The sequence below is a fragment of the Polyodon spathula genome, chromosome 5 (assembly GCF_017654505.1).
Source record: "Polyodon spathula isolate WHYD16114869_AA chromosome 5, ASM1765450v1, whole genome shotgun sequence".
NCBI classification, from domain to species: Eukaryota; Metazoa; Chordata; class Actinopteri; order Acipenseriformes; family Polyodontidae; genus Polyodon; species Polyodon spathula.
The window spans coordinates 44,717,597-44,734,168 of record NC_054538.1 but is presented as its reverse complement, the minus strand read 5'-3'; the positions used below and the strand labels follow the sequence as shown (position 1 = coordinate 44,734,168).

The 16,572-nt window shown below is 36.5% G+C and overlaps 1 protein-coding gene across 2 annotated transcripts in view; it reads left to right on the top strand.

The window, feature by feature from the left end:
* The first annotated feature begins 2,637 nt into the window (after positions 1-2,637).
* LOC121315984 (E3 ubiquitin-protein ligase rnf8-like) overlaps positions 2,638-16,572 on the top strand; it is a 54,229-nt gene continuing 40,294 nt past the window's right edge. The window contains exon 1 of one of the 2 annotated variants that reach the window (XM_041250640.1): positions 2,638-3,096. In XM_041250640.1, the coding sequence (XP_041106574.1) occupies positions 2,953-3,096 (144 nt within the window). In that variant the 5' untranslated portion in view covers positions 2,638-2,952. The remainder of the gene's footprint in view (positions 3,097-16,572) is intronic. The other variant, XM_041250639.1, reaches the window with a different exon arrangement.

The window sequence follows — 16,572 nt, the reverse complement described above, 5'->3', positions numbered from 1 at the left end:
GTTGATGATTTTAGGCTGCCTTGCTTGTAGATGTCCCAAACCATAAGCAGCATGAGGCACAAAAACATCTTCACTGTATTCTTGAAATGCTTTTGCTGTTTTTGGTTTGAGAATCTGCACCATTGCAGCCCCATCAATGATAACTGCTGAAACCTCTACCTCATCCGTTCTGGTTGTGTGATGATTCTCAAAGCACTGTAGAAGATCAGATTTAGATGTCTGTTGTAGTTTACCACCAAAAGCAATGAAAGAAGGGCATGCCTGTTTTTTGTGGGAAAAGAAGTCATCAAGATTGCAACATTTATTCTGACACCCAATGTACAGCCTGCAGAACAAATGCCAAACTTTCTTTGCAGATCTGAGCTTCAGCTTTTCATCTGGGTGTACTGACTTCTTTGGCCGATCTATGAACATTGCCAGCTTGTTATGTTGCAAAGCCAGTCTCATCGAATGGCTTTGTATATTCAGTAAGTCTGTCTTTTACAAAAGCTTCATATTGCTGGAATCCCACCATTTTGATTTCTTTAACAGTTTTAACAGACACATCAGTAATATCCTTGGTCATCAGTGATGAGAGTTCTTTGCAATCATCCCAGAATAGGTTGCCAAGATCTTTAATAGTGTCCTCAATAGAATTGACATGCGTTTTGAACATTGCTTGAAAACCAGGTAGTTGCTCATGATGTTTGGACTGTGCAGCACTACCTACAGCCGTTTGCATGGTGTCTTTAAATTCATGTACCAGTCTTGCAATTTCTGGACCACCAATCATCCACCTCTGAAGAATTTGTGGGCTTTCTATCAGGCCAATTGCCCCAGCTTCCCCTTTCACCATCATGTTGTTTTGTTCATGGGCCTGATCCAATGGCAATGCTGAAAATGCATGGTCTTTTGGAAAGTGAATTTCCCAGCTTTAAATTCTTTGGCAACTCTCCGATCTTATGAAAATTGATTAAGTCATCTGCAACAGTGTTGTAACCTGAACCAATATCTTTACAATTTGACTCTGCTGGACATATTAGTCTCTTATTTGTGGATCCCTGGCAGAAAATGCATATTGACCAGTCTAGTGTATCAACAACATTTGAACGACTGTGTTTGTGCAAGGCAAACATGTGGCCTCCATTGTAATGGCTGTTATGTAAAACTATCAAACAGATCACCTAGCTTCAACTGTAACCTGAAAGACATAGGAATATCCCATATGCTTGCTCTCTCTCTCTCTCTCTCTCTCTCTCTCTCTCTCTCTCTCTCATGGTAGCTGCCCAACAATTTACATTGTATCAAAACACTGTACACTGTAATTTACTGTTTCTTTAATACATAAACAAGTAGGATGCAGTTTAGATTTTAGGTATAGAAAACTGTCCCTGATACAATAATGGTATAGTTTGTAACAATTGTTAACACATTTTTAGACACTACTGAAACAACAATCAAAACATTTAGCTCAAATACTAAAACACTTTACATTTTCACAATCAAGTACTGTATTGAAAACTCCTCATACACCTTAAAAAAATCAATGTATCACATCCAACAATCTGACAGTATCACTGTTTATCATAAGGGAGATGTGTTTCATTCTGTAATTACAGTAAAGTAGAAGTTGACTATTTGCAGAAATAACTATTTTGGTTTACCTTTTTTTTTGGATTTGGTTTTAAAAGAATTCAACATCATGATATTTTAACATGCATATTTCATATTTCATACACTGTGTACAACATATTTTAGGTTTTGAATATAGTATAGGAAACAGTGTTGCGAAGTTCTTAAAGTCTTGTTATTTAATGCATTTAATAAAAGTTTTTATATATAAACAAGGTATATGTTATACGTAATGATTCAAGACTCTCCGTACAGGATACTCTATAATGATTTTCAAGAAAGAGGGTAGTTTTCTCTGTGTCTTCTCTTCACAGAGAGAATTGACAGCAGCGGGAATTTATTTATTTTTGTTTACTGTTGGCAACTCAGAAAGTACAGTAAGCAACTTTGCATGTTTTCCATTTTGTGGCATTTTGAGAATTTCGCTGTTGAATGGGAAGGGTAAGGTTTTTGGCAAAATGCTCAATGCAGAAACTTTTAAAATGATAATATTATATATATAATTTTAATCCACAAGCATGAAACCAGATTCATAGTTGTTTACAAGTATCAAGAACTATAGCCTAGAAAACCACAGGCCAAAATGTACATGAAACAGATTATGTAGCGATTTTTACTCATGTTGTCGTTCTTTTGCTTGCCAATTCACTGACAAGCTATTGCTTTACTGCTGTGGGATTATCCCCACATTCATACCAACATTCTGAGCCACCTTGAGCCTTAATTCGACATTTATTGATTAAACTATGGTCGAAAACATTTCAACTGGTAAAGTGCTTGCTCGCATTGGCCACCAGATGGCGTTACAAGCCGCCACGGGGCTCTGATCAATTGGCACGGTTGCAGAAAATGTTCAGCACCTAAGGTTGTATAAGTATTAAAAGTTTCACATTTCTAGGTAAAAGTGCAAAATCTTGCCTATTTCGTGCGTTTACAGTATCCGCTGGACTATAAGTGACGCAACTGGTAAAGGACGATTACATATGACATCAGAGAACGTTGTGTGTTTTGATTGGCGGGTTTTAACTGTTGATGAAACAGAAGCCGACTGCACGTAATGGATAGAATATTCAATGCAAATGTGGTTTTAACTAATGGTTACATCAAAACTATTTCCAGCCCTGTAGATCTTTCTGAATGTTAGCCAGTGGACTTATTAAAGTTTAAAACGGAACTTACCGCGGAAACCATAGCAGCGCAGTGCATTTTGGGTACCCCATATAGGTTTTCTTGTCGTGAGCGATTATTCCCGTTTTGAAACATGGCCCAACGAAAAAAAGAGAAAATAAAATTAGACTAAACTGACGTTTAACATAGTCAGTGCTGTACTTTAAAGTATTTATGGATGGAGTGAGAGAAATGGCGGAGGAAAGTGGAGTGAACCCTCCTCCAGTCGAAGAAGAAGACAAGGAGAAAGGAGCGATTTGGTGCTTGAGGAGAGTTGGTAAAAAATGCGAATGGCTACTTCTGAACGAAAAAACTGAGGTAAGTAAATTAATTAAAAATATATAGTATACACGTTTAACAGTCTATAATTATACTGATACTATAACATAAATCAAATACACCTAGTTTACCCTGGTAACAGTCCCCTTCTTGTCTCACAGTACACAGGATTCAAAATTGAACCACCATCCAGTCCAATAACGGAGGTGTTAATACCTCAGAGCAGTTTAAGAATAAAAAGATTCTGGCAAAACGATTCTTCAGAGTTATGAATTAAACGTTGCTATGATTATTTATAGGCCTAAACAGGGATGCAGTGTTTATGTCATGATGGATTTCAAACTGTAAAAACGGCATAGGCGCAGAAAGGCGGCCCACGCTTTTATCTGGTGCAATGTAAAACTAAATATTTTAGGGTTAGACTGGTTTTTAATCTAAAGATCAGTGTTAGAAATCTCTCAGCTGCCCTGTCTTTCTACACGTGACCTGAATAACAATGTTCATGTATTTTAAATGTAGCTTTACTAACATTCTTACAAGTGACCATTGTATTTTGCTACAAAATCTTGGGTACTGTTTGTTTAGCATACAGCATATTAAGGAACAGGCTGGTCCTGGTACCGTTGCTGTATTGTCCGATTTGCAGCTGGACCTAGTGAGTTTGAATAACATATTAACTCATTAGGTACCAGGCAATAACAGGGATGGGATGTTTCATAGTAGCATGGTCCTTGAGAAATCTGCATTTGTCAAAGCAAAAAAAAAAAATACAACAAAATACGTTGAAGTGATAAAATAGTTGCTACTTTTTAAAACTGTGTTCTTGTGAGTGGTTTGAAATGTCAAAAGTTCATGCTAAACAATGTTTTTGTGGACGGGGTTAGATAAAAAATAACCTTCAGTTTGCTATTGTATTTTATATAAATGATGAAGTGCTCAATAGATATTTAGAAAAAATGTTAACTAAATTGCATTTAGTTGTAAACGCAGCAGAGCTTCGTAACTTCGTAATGTTAACTGCTTGGTAAACTTTATTCAATAAGTAAAGGTCAAAGTTAGGGATCATTAATCACACCTGTTGGCTTTGATATTTCCCTGAGTGCAGTACCAAAAAACACTGCACAAAAAATAACTCTTGAAAAATGGGGTACTAAGACCCCATTCACACTTGCAATTTAAGGTGGCCCAGGGCTGCCTTTTTTCAAATGTGAACGCTCCAAGAAAGAAAAGGCAAGCCCAGTGCCAACGTAGATTTAGGCCACCATTTCGATGTGGCCCAGGGCCTGCAATCGAGGACCAGGGCTGGCATTTACATATATATGAATGTAGAGCAGACTTGCAGCCGTCTTTTCGTATCACATGACTAATTTGATTATCTAGCGCAGTAGCAGGGATCCTAGGAATACATTTAACACAGGCAGCTTTGCTTTAAATTTACGTAAACATACCTGTCTAATAAAACTGTTTCTGCTATTCAAGTTCAGTGTTGAATAAGACTTCAGTCAGTATCCTGAGCTGTTCAAAGATGCTGAAAACAATAACAATAGCCCCTAAAGTTCGGATCAACAAGTTTGGCAAGGACAAATTTAATGTCAATGGTAATGTGCTGTTTTGTACTTGATGCAGCAAGGCTGTAGATTACACTCGTAAACAGACCATTGTAGAACACATGGGAAGCGCTAAAAATACATTGAATGAAAGGAAACAAACAACAGCAAACTTGGGATTCTTTTCTGTACTCAAAACCAGCATCTCACGACGGTATGGCTGGAGAATGCTGCAGCTGTATTTTACAATAGCCATCTGGATAGTATATACAGTGCCTATAGAAAGTCTACACCCCCTTGGACTTTTTTCATTTTGTTGTGTCAGTGCCTCAGAGTTTCATGCATTTAAATGAGGGTTTTTTTCCCCACTTATCTACACACCATACTCCACGCTGTTAAGGAGAAAAAAAAAAATATTGAGAAAAAAATTCTGTGTTAAATACAAAACTGAAAGATCATAATTGGATAAGACTCCACCCCCTTGAGTTAATACTCGGTGGAAGCACCTTTGGCAGCAATTACAGCTGTGAGTCTGTTGGTATAGGTCTCTACCAACTTTGCACACCAAGATTTGGCAATATTTGTTCTTTACAAAACTGTTCAACTCTGTCAAGTTCCTTGGGGAGTGATGATGGACAGCAATCTTCAAGGGATGCCACACATTTTCGATTGTAGTTAGGTCGGGGCTCTGACTGGGCCACTCAGGGACATTTGCCTTTTTGTTCCTTAGCCACTCCAATGTAGCTTTGGCTGTGTGCTTTGAATCATTGTCATGCTGAAAGGTGAACTTCCGTCCCAGTTTCAGCTTTCTTGCAGAGAGCAGCAGGTTTTCCTCAAGGACTTCTCTGTACTTTGCACCATTCATTTTCCCTTCTATCCTGACAAGTGCCCCAGTCCCTGCCGATGAGAAACATCTCCATAACATGATGATGCCACCACCGTGCTTCACAGTAGGGATGATGTTCTTTGGGTGATGCGCTGTGTTGGGTTTGCGCCAAACATAACGCTTTGTATTTAGGCCAAAAAGTTCCTTTTTAGTTTCGTCAGACCAGAAAACCTTTTGCCACATGTCTACAGAGTGTTTTTTTGCATACTTCAAACAGGATTCAAGGTGGGCTTTCTTGAGTAATGGCTTCTCTTGCCCACTACCGTACAGGCAAGATTTGTGGAGTGCTTGGGATATTGTTGTCACATGCACACTTTGACCAGTGTTGACCATAAAAGCATGTAGCTCTTGCAAAGTTGCAGTTGGCCTCTTGGTAGCCTCTCTGATCAGTCTCCTTCTTGCTCGATCATCCAGTTTGGAGGGATGGCCTGATCTAGGCAGGGTCTTGATGGTGCCATACACCTTCCACTTCTTAATAATCGTCTTGACCTTGCTCTAAGGGATATTCAAGGCCTTTTGATATTTTTTTATATCCATCCCCTGATCTGTGCCTTTCAACAAGTTTGTCCCAGAGTTCTTTTGAAAGCGCCTTGGTGCTCATGGTTGAGTCTTTGCTTTGAAATGCACTACCCAGCAGGAACTGCTGATTTTATCCTGAAATCATGTGAGTCACTACAATTTAACACGGGTGGAGGCCACTTAACTTGGTGTGTGATTTTGAAGGCGATTGGTTACAGCTGAGCTAATTTAGGATTCTTATTACAAGGGGGGTGGACACTTATCCAACCAAGCTGTTTCAGTTTTTATTTTTAATTAATTTTCTACAAATTTCTTGAATATTGTTTTCACTTGGAAGTTATGGAAAGGATGTGTAGATAATTGAAAAAAAAAAAAAAATTGCATTTTAATTCCAGGCTATAAGGCAACAAAATATGAAAATTTTTAAAGGGGGTGTAGACTTTATATAGGCACTGTATATAATACACACACTTACACTGCTGAAAACAAGTTCTGATGTATTCAAAGGTCATTGTCACTGACTGTAACATTTAAATAAAATTTAAGAGCAACACAATGTTAGTGACACCATTTTTGTTATTTCTAACATATAAAAAAAAAAAACTTTTGGCATATGGCCAGCTTCAAATACTCCGATTACACAGAATCTCTTAATTCTTACACAACAAAATGACACAGAAATACTTTCCTTGAAGCAGACTTTTTATAACTAGACGAGATGTTTTACATACAGGGTGTCTTAGTAGTGCCCTAAAAATGTGAGCATGGAACAAAAACATGAAGCACTGTTGTGGAAGCTGATTTACACGGTTACTTAAATGGCTTGGTGAGGTTCTTGTTTGGATCGATAAACAACCAAATGAGCAAGACGGGTCAAATGGACATCCTCTTGTTTGTAACATTTCTTTTATTCTTAAAGTCACTACAACATAACACCTCCATGAATCTATACTGTTCAAATCTTTTTGAAAGTAAAACAAGTAAACACAGTATAATGCGAAACTAGACTAGCCTGATTCATTCATGTACACTGTAAAACATTTCTTTTTAAACACACATAGTAATGTTGCATTAGGGAATCCACACAACCGTTGTATTATTTAATTTTAAACACTGTGTTCGTTTTACAATTTTGTACAATGTTGAACCTGTAGCTGTCTGCATTGGCAGACTTTTGTTGTGTGACTTGGATCCTCTGCAGGTGAGGCGTCACGTTGATCCTGTTAGGGAAACTGCTATGCTAGCATGTGAAGTCTATTCATTCTGGTCTTTCCACTGCTCATGCATGCAATTGAAGGCACAGGATTTTCACAGCTGTCACATTACATGCACATAAAATACGGATTAATACAAAGTCCAACGAATATTAAAACATTGCTAACATTTGACATGCGGTAGAGTTTTAATGACACATGTCTGCAAATTTAATCAGTGAACTCCCTTTTTATCAGCTTCTAGCGCATTCCCATTTTGCTGTGACTTTTTTTTATGTAAGTGATATGCACTGGAATTCACTTAAAGTAAAAGAACAGAAGACACTACAGTCAAAGTAACCTTCGGCAAAGAGATCGGGGTCCCGATCTGAAACATATTTCAATAAATTGGTGTAGGGATGTGCTTTTGGTAAAGTTTTATGAATGTTTAAACGCGTTGCAATGTTTGCATTTAAACCATATCCACATACACACACACACTCTTTTTATATTACATGCTGATACTGACATCCCTGGTTAGTATTTTTTAAGCAAATAAACCCTAAATAAGCAAATAATGTTTTAACATCACAAAGACTTAACTACAAAGTTTAAAAAAAAAAGTACACAAAGTATATATTGAAATGGTTATATTTATGGTTGTAATTAAAGTTGCTAGTGGAGATATAACTATATAAGTACACACTATTTTTGGCTAGTATAATGTTGAGTTTCTTAGGTTAATTTAACAACTAAAAAGGAACCAGTTTTATTATATATATATAAATAAAACTTTGCCCAAAATTATATGTTTTAAAAAAAACAAAACATCACCTTACTGTACAGCGCTAGTGCAAAAGGTCTATCGGAAAGAAAGTTGTGCTAACAATTAGAAAAAAGTTGGAAATACTTTCACTTCTAAAAAAGTTAAATACTAGCGATAAAATTTGGAATTTTAAAGAACACTATAACTGATAAAGTCTGCCTCAGAGATTTAACCCTTTGCGATCCTATGTCGGACCAGGTCTGATATTACAATTTTTCCTTTCCAGTCCAATAACGGACCCTGTCTGACATCATCAAAAAGACGTAAAGCACAGGTCTCTAGTCGTTTTTTCTCCGGAAAAAGCAGAGAAAACCTTTCAATGGCTGAAAAAGAGCGGTTTATCTGAGCTATACGGAAAGCCCCTGCACCACAGAGATAACACAGACCCATAACAAAGGAGACAGCTGCTTCTGCATTCAGTGCTCAAAGAGTATCACAGACATTTGCAGAGGTTTTAGAGATGTTATAGTAATAAAATAATGACTTGGATCGCATTGTTGAGGAGTTTGATGATAAAACGAGTGAGCAGCAGAGAATTTATCAGTTTGCAAGTCTATAAAGAGGTATGTGAAAAATACAGCGAACAAGGGGTGGTGCTTGGATAGAGATGCAATACTGATGTAATTTTGCCATACAGTTCATTTTAAGTGGGGTGGGGGGGGGGGGGGGGGTGGGGGGGGGGGTGAAAAAAAAATTGAAACAGCATGTGTAAAATAAATGGCGTGTGTGAAAATAAATTGGACCAGATGCGCCTGACAAGCACTGAATAAATGGTCTTTGATAGTAGCGGTGCAGTTTTTGAGATCTAGTATTGTTGCTCGAGAGGAGTACTTGAACATTACAGCTTCTGAGTACTTGAATCAAATTCGACTCTCCTCTACATACTGTAATAGTGAACATAAACCTCCCAAATATAAAATAATAAGGCCAATTTTAAATGTCAAATTAGAAAACTATTGAGTGTGAACAGCCAATCAGCTTACAGATCTGGCGGGCTTCTATTTTGCATAGATGCCCACTGGAACGTTGAAGTGCTTAACTGTGAATTAAATTTTAAATCAATCCGCCCATGATTACCGGCTTTTTCCCTGAACATTCTACAATGCCCCGCCTCCAGCAACAAGTTTAGAGTCTGACTTGGTACACGGACTATTGTACATGTCCAGATAAATTATACTAACAAAGAGTAAGACCCCTATAAATAAATATGTTGGCTAAATAGTAATAATTTCAGTAATAATAATAATAATAACGTTTTCTCTGTGCGTGTTGTTTTTATATTCTAATTATGTTAGGGACTATTTTACTCAGCGGAAGGTTACCCGGCGAAATATCAGAAGTAAACAGAGATGCCTGGCCTGCCTGTTTGAAGTGTGTCTCAGAGCTCCTTTACTTTTAGTGCAGTAGTTCCAACATACAAATACAAACTGTACTAAACATAAATGGCCGTTAGGTCCAAAAGCTTACAGAACAATTTCAAGTGAAAAAAAACTTCCACCTGTCAAGTCTGGTAATTGCAACTTTTTCTCTCTTAAAAGTTTTGCATAAACAGCTGCAGCACAGATTTCTTTGGATTATCCAGCCTCGCTATTATTATTTTATGGGTCTGCATAGTAGTGGGATAATATAGAACCAACTCAGAAAAAAAACCACTTGTCATTAATGTTATTACCCTGCTGTGGAATTGATACCATGCTACGCCTACTACAGGCATAAACACGCATAGTGCACCAATGAAGCACCAGATCGACCGAGAATAAAACCTGCCCCAGTGTCAGTCTTTCTGTGGCACCAATTGGAAAAGCTACTTGGGGAACAATTTTTATAATGTCTGCTCTTACTGTGGCACTAGAGCAGTCTGATCTGCGCCTATTGATGATAAATTACCAAAATGAATGCATAAAAAATGCGCTTGGTGACATTTTTCACATGATCGGTTATATGTCTAGCATATTATTAAACGTTTAACCACTTCTTTAGAGTTTATACGTTTAAACGTTGAAAATTCCCATCCCTAATTTGTTGGCAATTCCTGCGTTTGTTTTTCACTTCCTTAAAACACGTTCGATATTTTGACTGTCCTCCTTCAACCTGATTGCTGTTGTCATCTAGCTGAAATCCAAAATAGTTCCACATCAATCTTCTCTCCGGCATTAGCCATGAGGCTACAGTAATTGAATTTTGCCAGAGTGCACAGGGTAGTTGTTCAGTTTCGCTAAACGGAAATGAGTAAGCTTAGTTTATATTGTTTTTAAAGCACATAATTAGAATTTTGTTTTAAAAGCTGAAAAAATAAGTAAGTAAATAAATAAATACGTTATCGAAAAACCGTGATACTTCGATATTTTTGTTTTACCCCAATTATTAGGTATCGTAGGATTTTGTGTGTGTGTGTGTGTGTGTGTATATATATATATATATATATATATATATATATATATATATATATATATATATATATATATATATATATATATATATAATATAATATATATATAAATATAAATGTTGTAAAACGTCTCCGCCAGTTTTCAGCCATGGTATTCTGCAAAACGTGTTGGTCAATTTCATTTTATACCTCCACGTTTATTTTTAATTAATGAGTTGTAAGATACATTAGTTGAAATAGTATTTACTACTAATGACACTTGAAAAACAATTTGGGCAACAGCAGTAAAATACATTATTAACCAGCCTGGCATGAGATATTTTGCTTTATTACAGCAGCTTAGATTCACTTGAGTACCAGTTCTTCCTTGCATGGATACCACATTTTCACAAAATTTCACTAGTAATCTTCAAAAACAGCACGAATACTTTACGCATAGCTAATTTACATATCAACCCCCACCTTTCCCATTCATTTGCATGACGTCAGGTGAAAAGCCTGGTTTACTGGAGTAAAATAAATTGAGTGAATGGAAACCCGGAATGGCATAGTTTAACGATTGTGTTTGTAAACAAAGACAGTATTAGACAAATATGTATAAATGAGAAGAAACATGTAATGTAAATTAAGAGGTGTGCAGTTTTTGAAAAAACCTTGTCCAAGGGACAAAATGCTGGAAAAATGTGCTTGTCCTTCCTAAAAACCTACTTGCCCCGTACCAGTCGTGCAAAACACAGATAAAAAGGTAGAGAATAACTTATAGGATCTAGCCTTGTAGCTTGACTGGTGCACTAAATTCTTTCAAGATACACAAAATTTCCCTGTGACTTCACCTCAACAAATTTATAACATACAGATGAACCTGTTTTTTATCATCTTGCTTAATATCATACCCTGTTTTTGTTATCATGATTTTTCAAAAACTACTTGCCATGCACCATAGGTTATTTGAGAAATTACCTCTGTGTCACATCACAAATCCACTTATTGTCACATTTTGCACAGTCAAATGCTGCGTCGCTGGGCTTTACTAAGTAACTACAGGGTAGAATTCCAACGCATCTAACAACCAATAATCATCACCGTTTGGTAAACTGACATGGAGTTCATTTACAAAGCTCCAATATCATCAAATTTCTTCTTCTAACAGTCAGTCTTATAGAAATGCACGCAAAAAACTCACCAAGTGCAATGCCTAATGGATAGCTCCCATCAGTCGACAATTCATGCCTTTTTTTATATTGACACAAACTGTTTCGTTCCATTTAATGATACAAAATGTATTTGTCCTGTAGTAAACTATATGCATTTGTTTAAATGTAAAGAACGACTAAATGTACATTATTAAAACACTGCTGTTTAATTCACTGTTAGTTTGCTTTCTTTTTTTCTCGCACTCGTAATGTGCTGTCACAGGCAAATGTGAAACCCGGTTTATTACGACCCGCTTTATATCTCGAATTATGCCTGCACGGCAATCATGATGTAAAGCGGGTTCATCTGTACTGTAAGGAAAACTGAATAAAAAGTTCTTGTCCGACAGGAAAAGTATAAAAGCAAAACTTGTTCTCGTGGGCATCGGGCAATATGAATTGCACACCCCTGGGTACACTTGTGAAGTATGTGTGGCGTTTGTGGTTTTCATAAACAAAATGAATGTATTTGTACAGCTGGGAAATGACTGCAGTTGTACTGCACCTTATACAGCATTAAAATGTTTTGTTTACTGGTAATGAGATGCAGTGTTTATTTTATATATATTTTTATTTATCAATGTAAGCAGCTCTGTTTAATATTTTTCTTTTTAAATTTGAATTGATACAACACATTTATAAAAGCTAAAGCAACTGGAACTATTGTCTAAGTACAGTTTTGGAAAGAAAGGTTCAGTAAAGCGAAGAAGAACCGATCTTCAGCACCATTGACTAAAAAGAAGAAAATGTTCCATTTTTAGTTATCCCTCAATCCCCCCCACCGCGAAAACGTTCAAATTAAGAGCCAAGTGTGAAGACTCCCAACGCATGAATCCACACGACCGAAAAAACTAAGTTAATATTTGAAATGACTCAACTTTGGCTAACTTCCAATTCCACGTAAGCAAATATTTACAAACTGTCAAATTGTAATTTGTTTTATTTTTCACATTTAGTTTTATTTGCTAAAATGTATTTTGTTTTATTAAAGATACACATTAACAAAATAACTTAAGTAGATGTATAAATAAAACAAAGTATACATCATGTTTTAACTAATATACATATTTATTAAACATTATCTGTTTTTTATAATTTTTTAAACATTGACATACAGACCTCGCACAGAAAAATAATTTAGTTATCATTTCTCATTAGCGGTAGTAACGGTAATGTATGTGAAGTCCCCCACTCTTGTTAATTAACTGCGGATTTACAGTAAATACTGCCCATGCCCTCTAAAAATACAATAAGACTAAAATAATAATAAAAAAAAATTATATATACTGCTCTACTATCGTGAGGCTGTCATATTTATGGCACATACAGCAATCTACCCATTAAAAAAAAAATAAAAAAAAATAAAAAATACTATAGGATTTGTATTTCAATCCCATTGCACTGAAGCAGGGCTCCAGTATACAAGCTTGGGGTTTCTCAGTATTTAAACACTAAGCAAAGTAAATTCATTCATTCATTCAGATTCATTCAAAACCAAAACAGCACTTTCCAGTGCAAAGTTTGCACCACTTGAAATAAAACAAAGAATAGTAATGCAAAATACAAATAAACAAGCCATATTTTCCCCAAAAGAAACAAAGAGCTAATGATTTAATGACTGTATCTTTTAACTCCCATTCCAGCTGACAGTTGCAAAATTTGTCAACGTTAGCTGCATACATTCCCTCATGCTCAAATTCTTTGCAGCGTTGTTTAATTGCTATGCGCGGTTTAGGCATTTTAGAAGCAAATGTCTCTTCTCTTCCATCACAATATTAATTTAATGGCTCGCTTCAAATCATACATTTCCGCAAGTGCTAGACAGAGCTTGTTTCCCTTCAGATCGCATCTGTGGTAAAGGCTGAGCCTTGACAAATACGATTACAAGTATTTATTAGAAGTATTTTTGGTATAAACCTACCAATTTAAAAATATTATTTGCATGTTTGCTTTGTAAGTTTTCTTTATGTTGCATTTCATTTTATTTCATATTTGCGAAAATCACAGGTGTGTATGTATGTGTTTTTTAAAAAACATTAGCTGGTGTTAGGAAATATTTGCAGTAAATAGCATTAATATATTTTTATTACTTGTATTTGTCTTTCATTATAATTGAATATCATTAGCAAACAGGTGTATATAATTAATTCATTGGATGATTAATTGATCAATAGAAAATATCTAGATTAAAACCCCTAATCAAAATATTGTACTTGGATTTGACCACTAGACTGGCACTGTTAAGTTAATACAGTGCTACCCCTTTATAATGCGGTTGTCGGGGCCCATAGTTGGGGACTGTGTTATTTGTGTTTCACCTTATAACGAATATTGGCATTTCTGTTGCCGAAATGATTTACATTGGCCAAATTAATATTGTAGCGTACTGTGGAAAAAGAAGGAAGGAGACACACACAATTTGCAGGTGCACTTGTCACCGTTTAGAATGTGCGAATTTGTGTTTACTTGATTCGGCCACAGTAAGGGATGGACGGTATAAACACCCACACAATAACCGGGCATTCAAAATGTCCCCCAGTCACCAGTACAGTAATCAAAACAAACAAGCGTGTTCATTACACTAATAAAAGCGATGTATTAAAACCTATGAATGTAATAAAAAGTACAGTAATCCTTCGCATATCCGACCAGAGTAAGGATGGATATGTAAAAAGGCAGATAAATGAATCCTGTTTTAAATACCATTATACACAGCTGTAACAGTTACTGTATTATATTATTGTTTTGAGATTCATCTTTTATTAGGGAGCACCCCTAAATTCATGGTTTAGGAAGATACAGGGTATTCATGTTTGTGACAGACTAGCTGTCCACCGAGTGGATGCGTGCATTCGCTGCTGAGTGACAGGCGGTTGAAGTTGATACGCCCTGCAGGTGAACAGGATTTATTTACATATTGTTACACTGAGCTGCTGGGTTTCCGGGATGTAATGAGACAGTCAACAGTTCAAAGCAATAGGAAACCCCCCCCTTTTTTTTTTTTTTTTTTTTTTTAATAGCTTTCAGTGAACATTCCTCTCCTCTTGATCACAAACTCAGCCTGTCAACTCTCTCAATTCTCCTTCCGTCAGATCTACTTCTCTCTTTCAAACTGTCATCTCCTCACGCACACACACCCACCCAAGTCCCTCCCCCTTCCTCACTCATTTGTCCAATACTCCCTATCTCTGACTGCTCATGTTTGACCTGCTCCCACCCACATCAGTGACGCACTCACACACAGGCTGTCTTTCTGTGTAGTCACACAAGCACCAAAACACAGAGAATGCGAACTAATCTGAACAACAATAACATGGTTTACAGAGTACTCCCATCCCCTTCCCAGTCCATAATCCAGTCCATTCTCACATTGTCACCAGCTTTTTGAAGCAACGTTGCATTGTTTGCTTACTGACAGAGTTCCAAGCATGCTTTAGCAAGCTCACACCATCTAACAAATTTATTTACACTGAATTTTTGTGCTGATCCTCATTGCTTTTCTATTTCCAGTCATGCTTGTTTACTGTTGCAGTCAGTGCTGTTTTGTCAAACTATAAATAAATGTGGCCCTACGTACAGGGATTAAGTAGCCAAGGTATAGTACACAGGTAATCGCTCAGTAACGAGGTGCAAACAGCTGATTTTTGGGCCACACCAAAAACAACAGTGTTGCAGATTAACATAGCAGCTTGTCTGACTCTGCTGTTAGCTTTGTCCACGTTGATGTGGGCTTTCATGTCCCCACCTAACTGGATGTCAGTCAATCCCAGCTGAGGCAAATTTACAGCTTCCCTGCTTACACGCATGCACACACAGTCTGTAGACCAGTACAGTATAATAGAAACTGCTATTCCAGCATTAAAGTTTACACCACTTTTTTTTTTTTTATGTTGCAAACTGTAAATAAATTGGAAATAATCCAAGGACGTTTATACACACTTGTATTGTTTTGAATTTCGGGGCTCTCGCCAATGCTGTTTGGCGTTATGGGCCATTACGTTGTTACCTGGAAAATGATGCTGTTTTCAGTTTGCGTAATGGCCAAAAAATAATAATAATTCTGTGAAATATTGTTGATTTATTCCTTTATGTGAGAAATTGGTTTGCTTAAAACACTTGTTTTAGCTCTCAATACTCTTCAAAGGGTTGGTTGTGACAGCATGTTCTTTAGTTTGGTGCGTGTAATGTATGTGACACGGAGACGAGATTTAACTTCACTGAACTTGATTAGCACATTCCCACCTGTTGAAGGATGAGACTAGATCCTGGTTGCGCCCCTGATACACAGCTCTGTAACAACCAACACCATTGCAGGTCTTTATTATTATACCATAACTACGTTCCCTCTAAGACTTTCATTTAATTAGCCATTGTGGCTAAAGTAACTTAACATTTTTTAGCTTACACTGGTAAAACTTTAGCCACTTAACAATACATAAATACATAAAACAACAAAACATACTGTTTCAGCAAGGCAAAAATATGTGTATTTTATTTGAAAACGTAGATATTTAAATGCGAGATAAATTGCATTATAACTGTTCCCATTTAATAAATGCCAAACTTGGTCCCACGTGAAAAAAAGAAAAAACTGTTGGTCAATGACCATTTTAAAACTAGCTTTCCCTGCATAAAAAAATTGCTTCTATTGTAAGTGTAATACCGATGTCAACAGTTGACTGAGACCATGGTTTTAGCCGCTACAATGTGATAAAATCAGACCTACGAAACCAACTTAAATTGAGTCGTGTAAATGCAAATGTCTGTCAAGTCACACGCCTGATCTTGACAAAATATCTGAATTTAATTTTGAAAAGGCTTTCAGATGTTGGTGTATGGACAAAAAGTGCAGGATTCTAGTTTGAACCTATAGTAGAGGAGTTGAAAATCTTGTTGGAAAAGTGAAGCAAAGATATTGTACCAAACAATACATACAGTTTTGTTAAACCGAAGATGATTTGT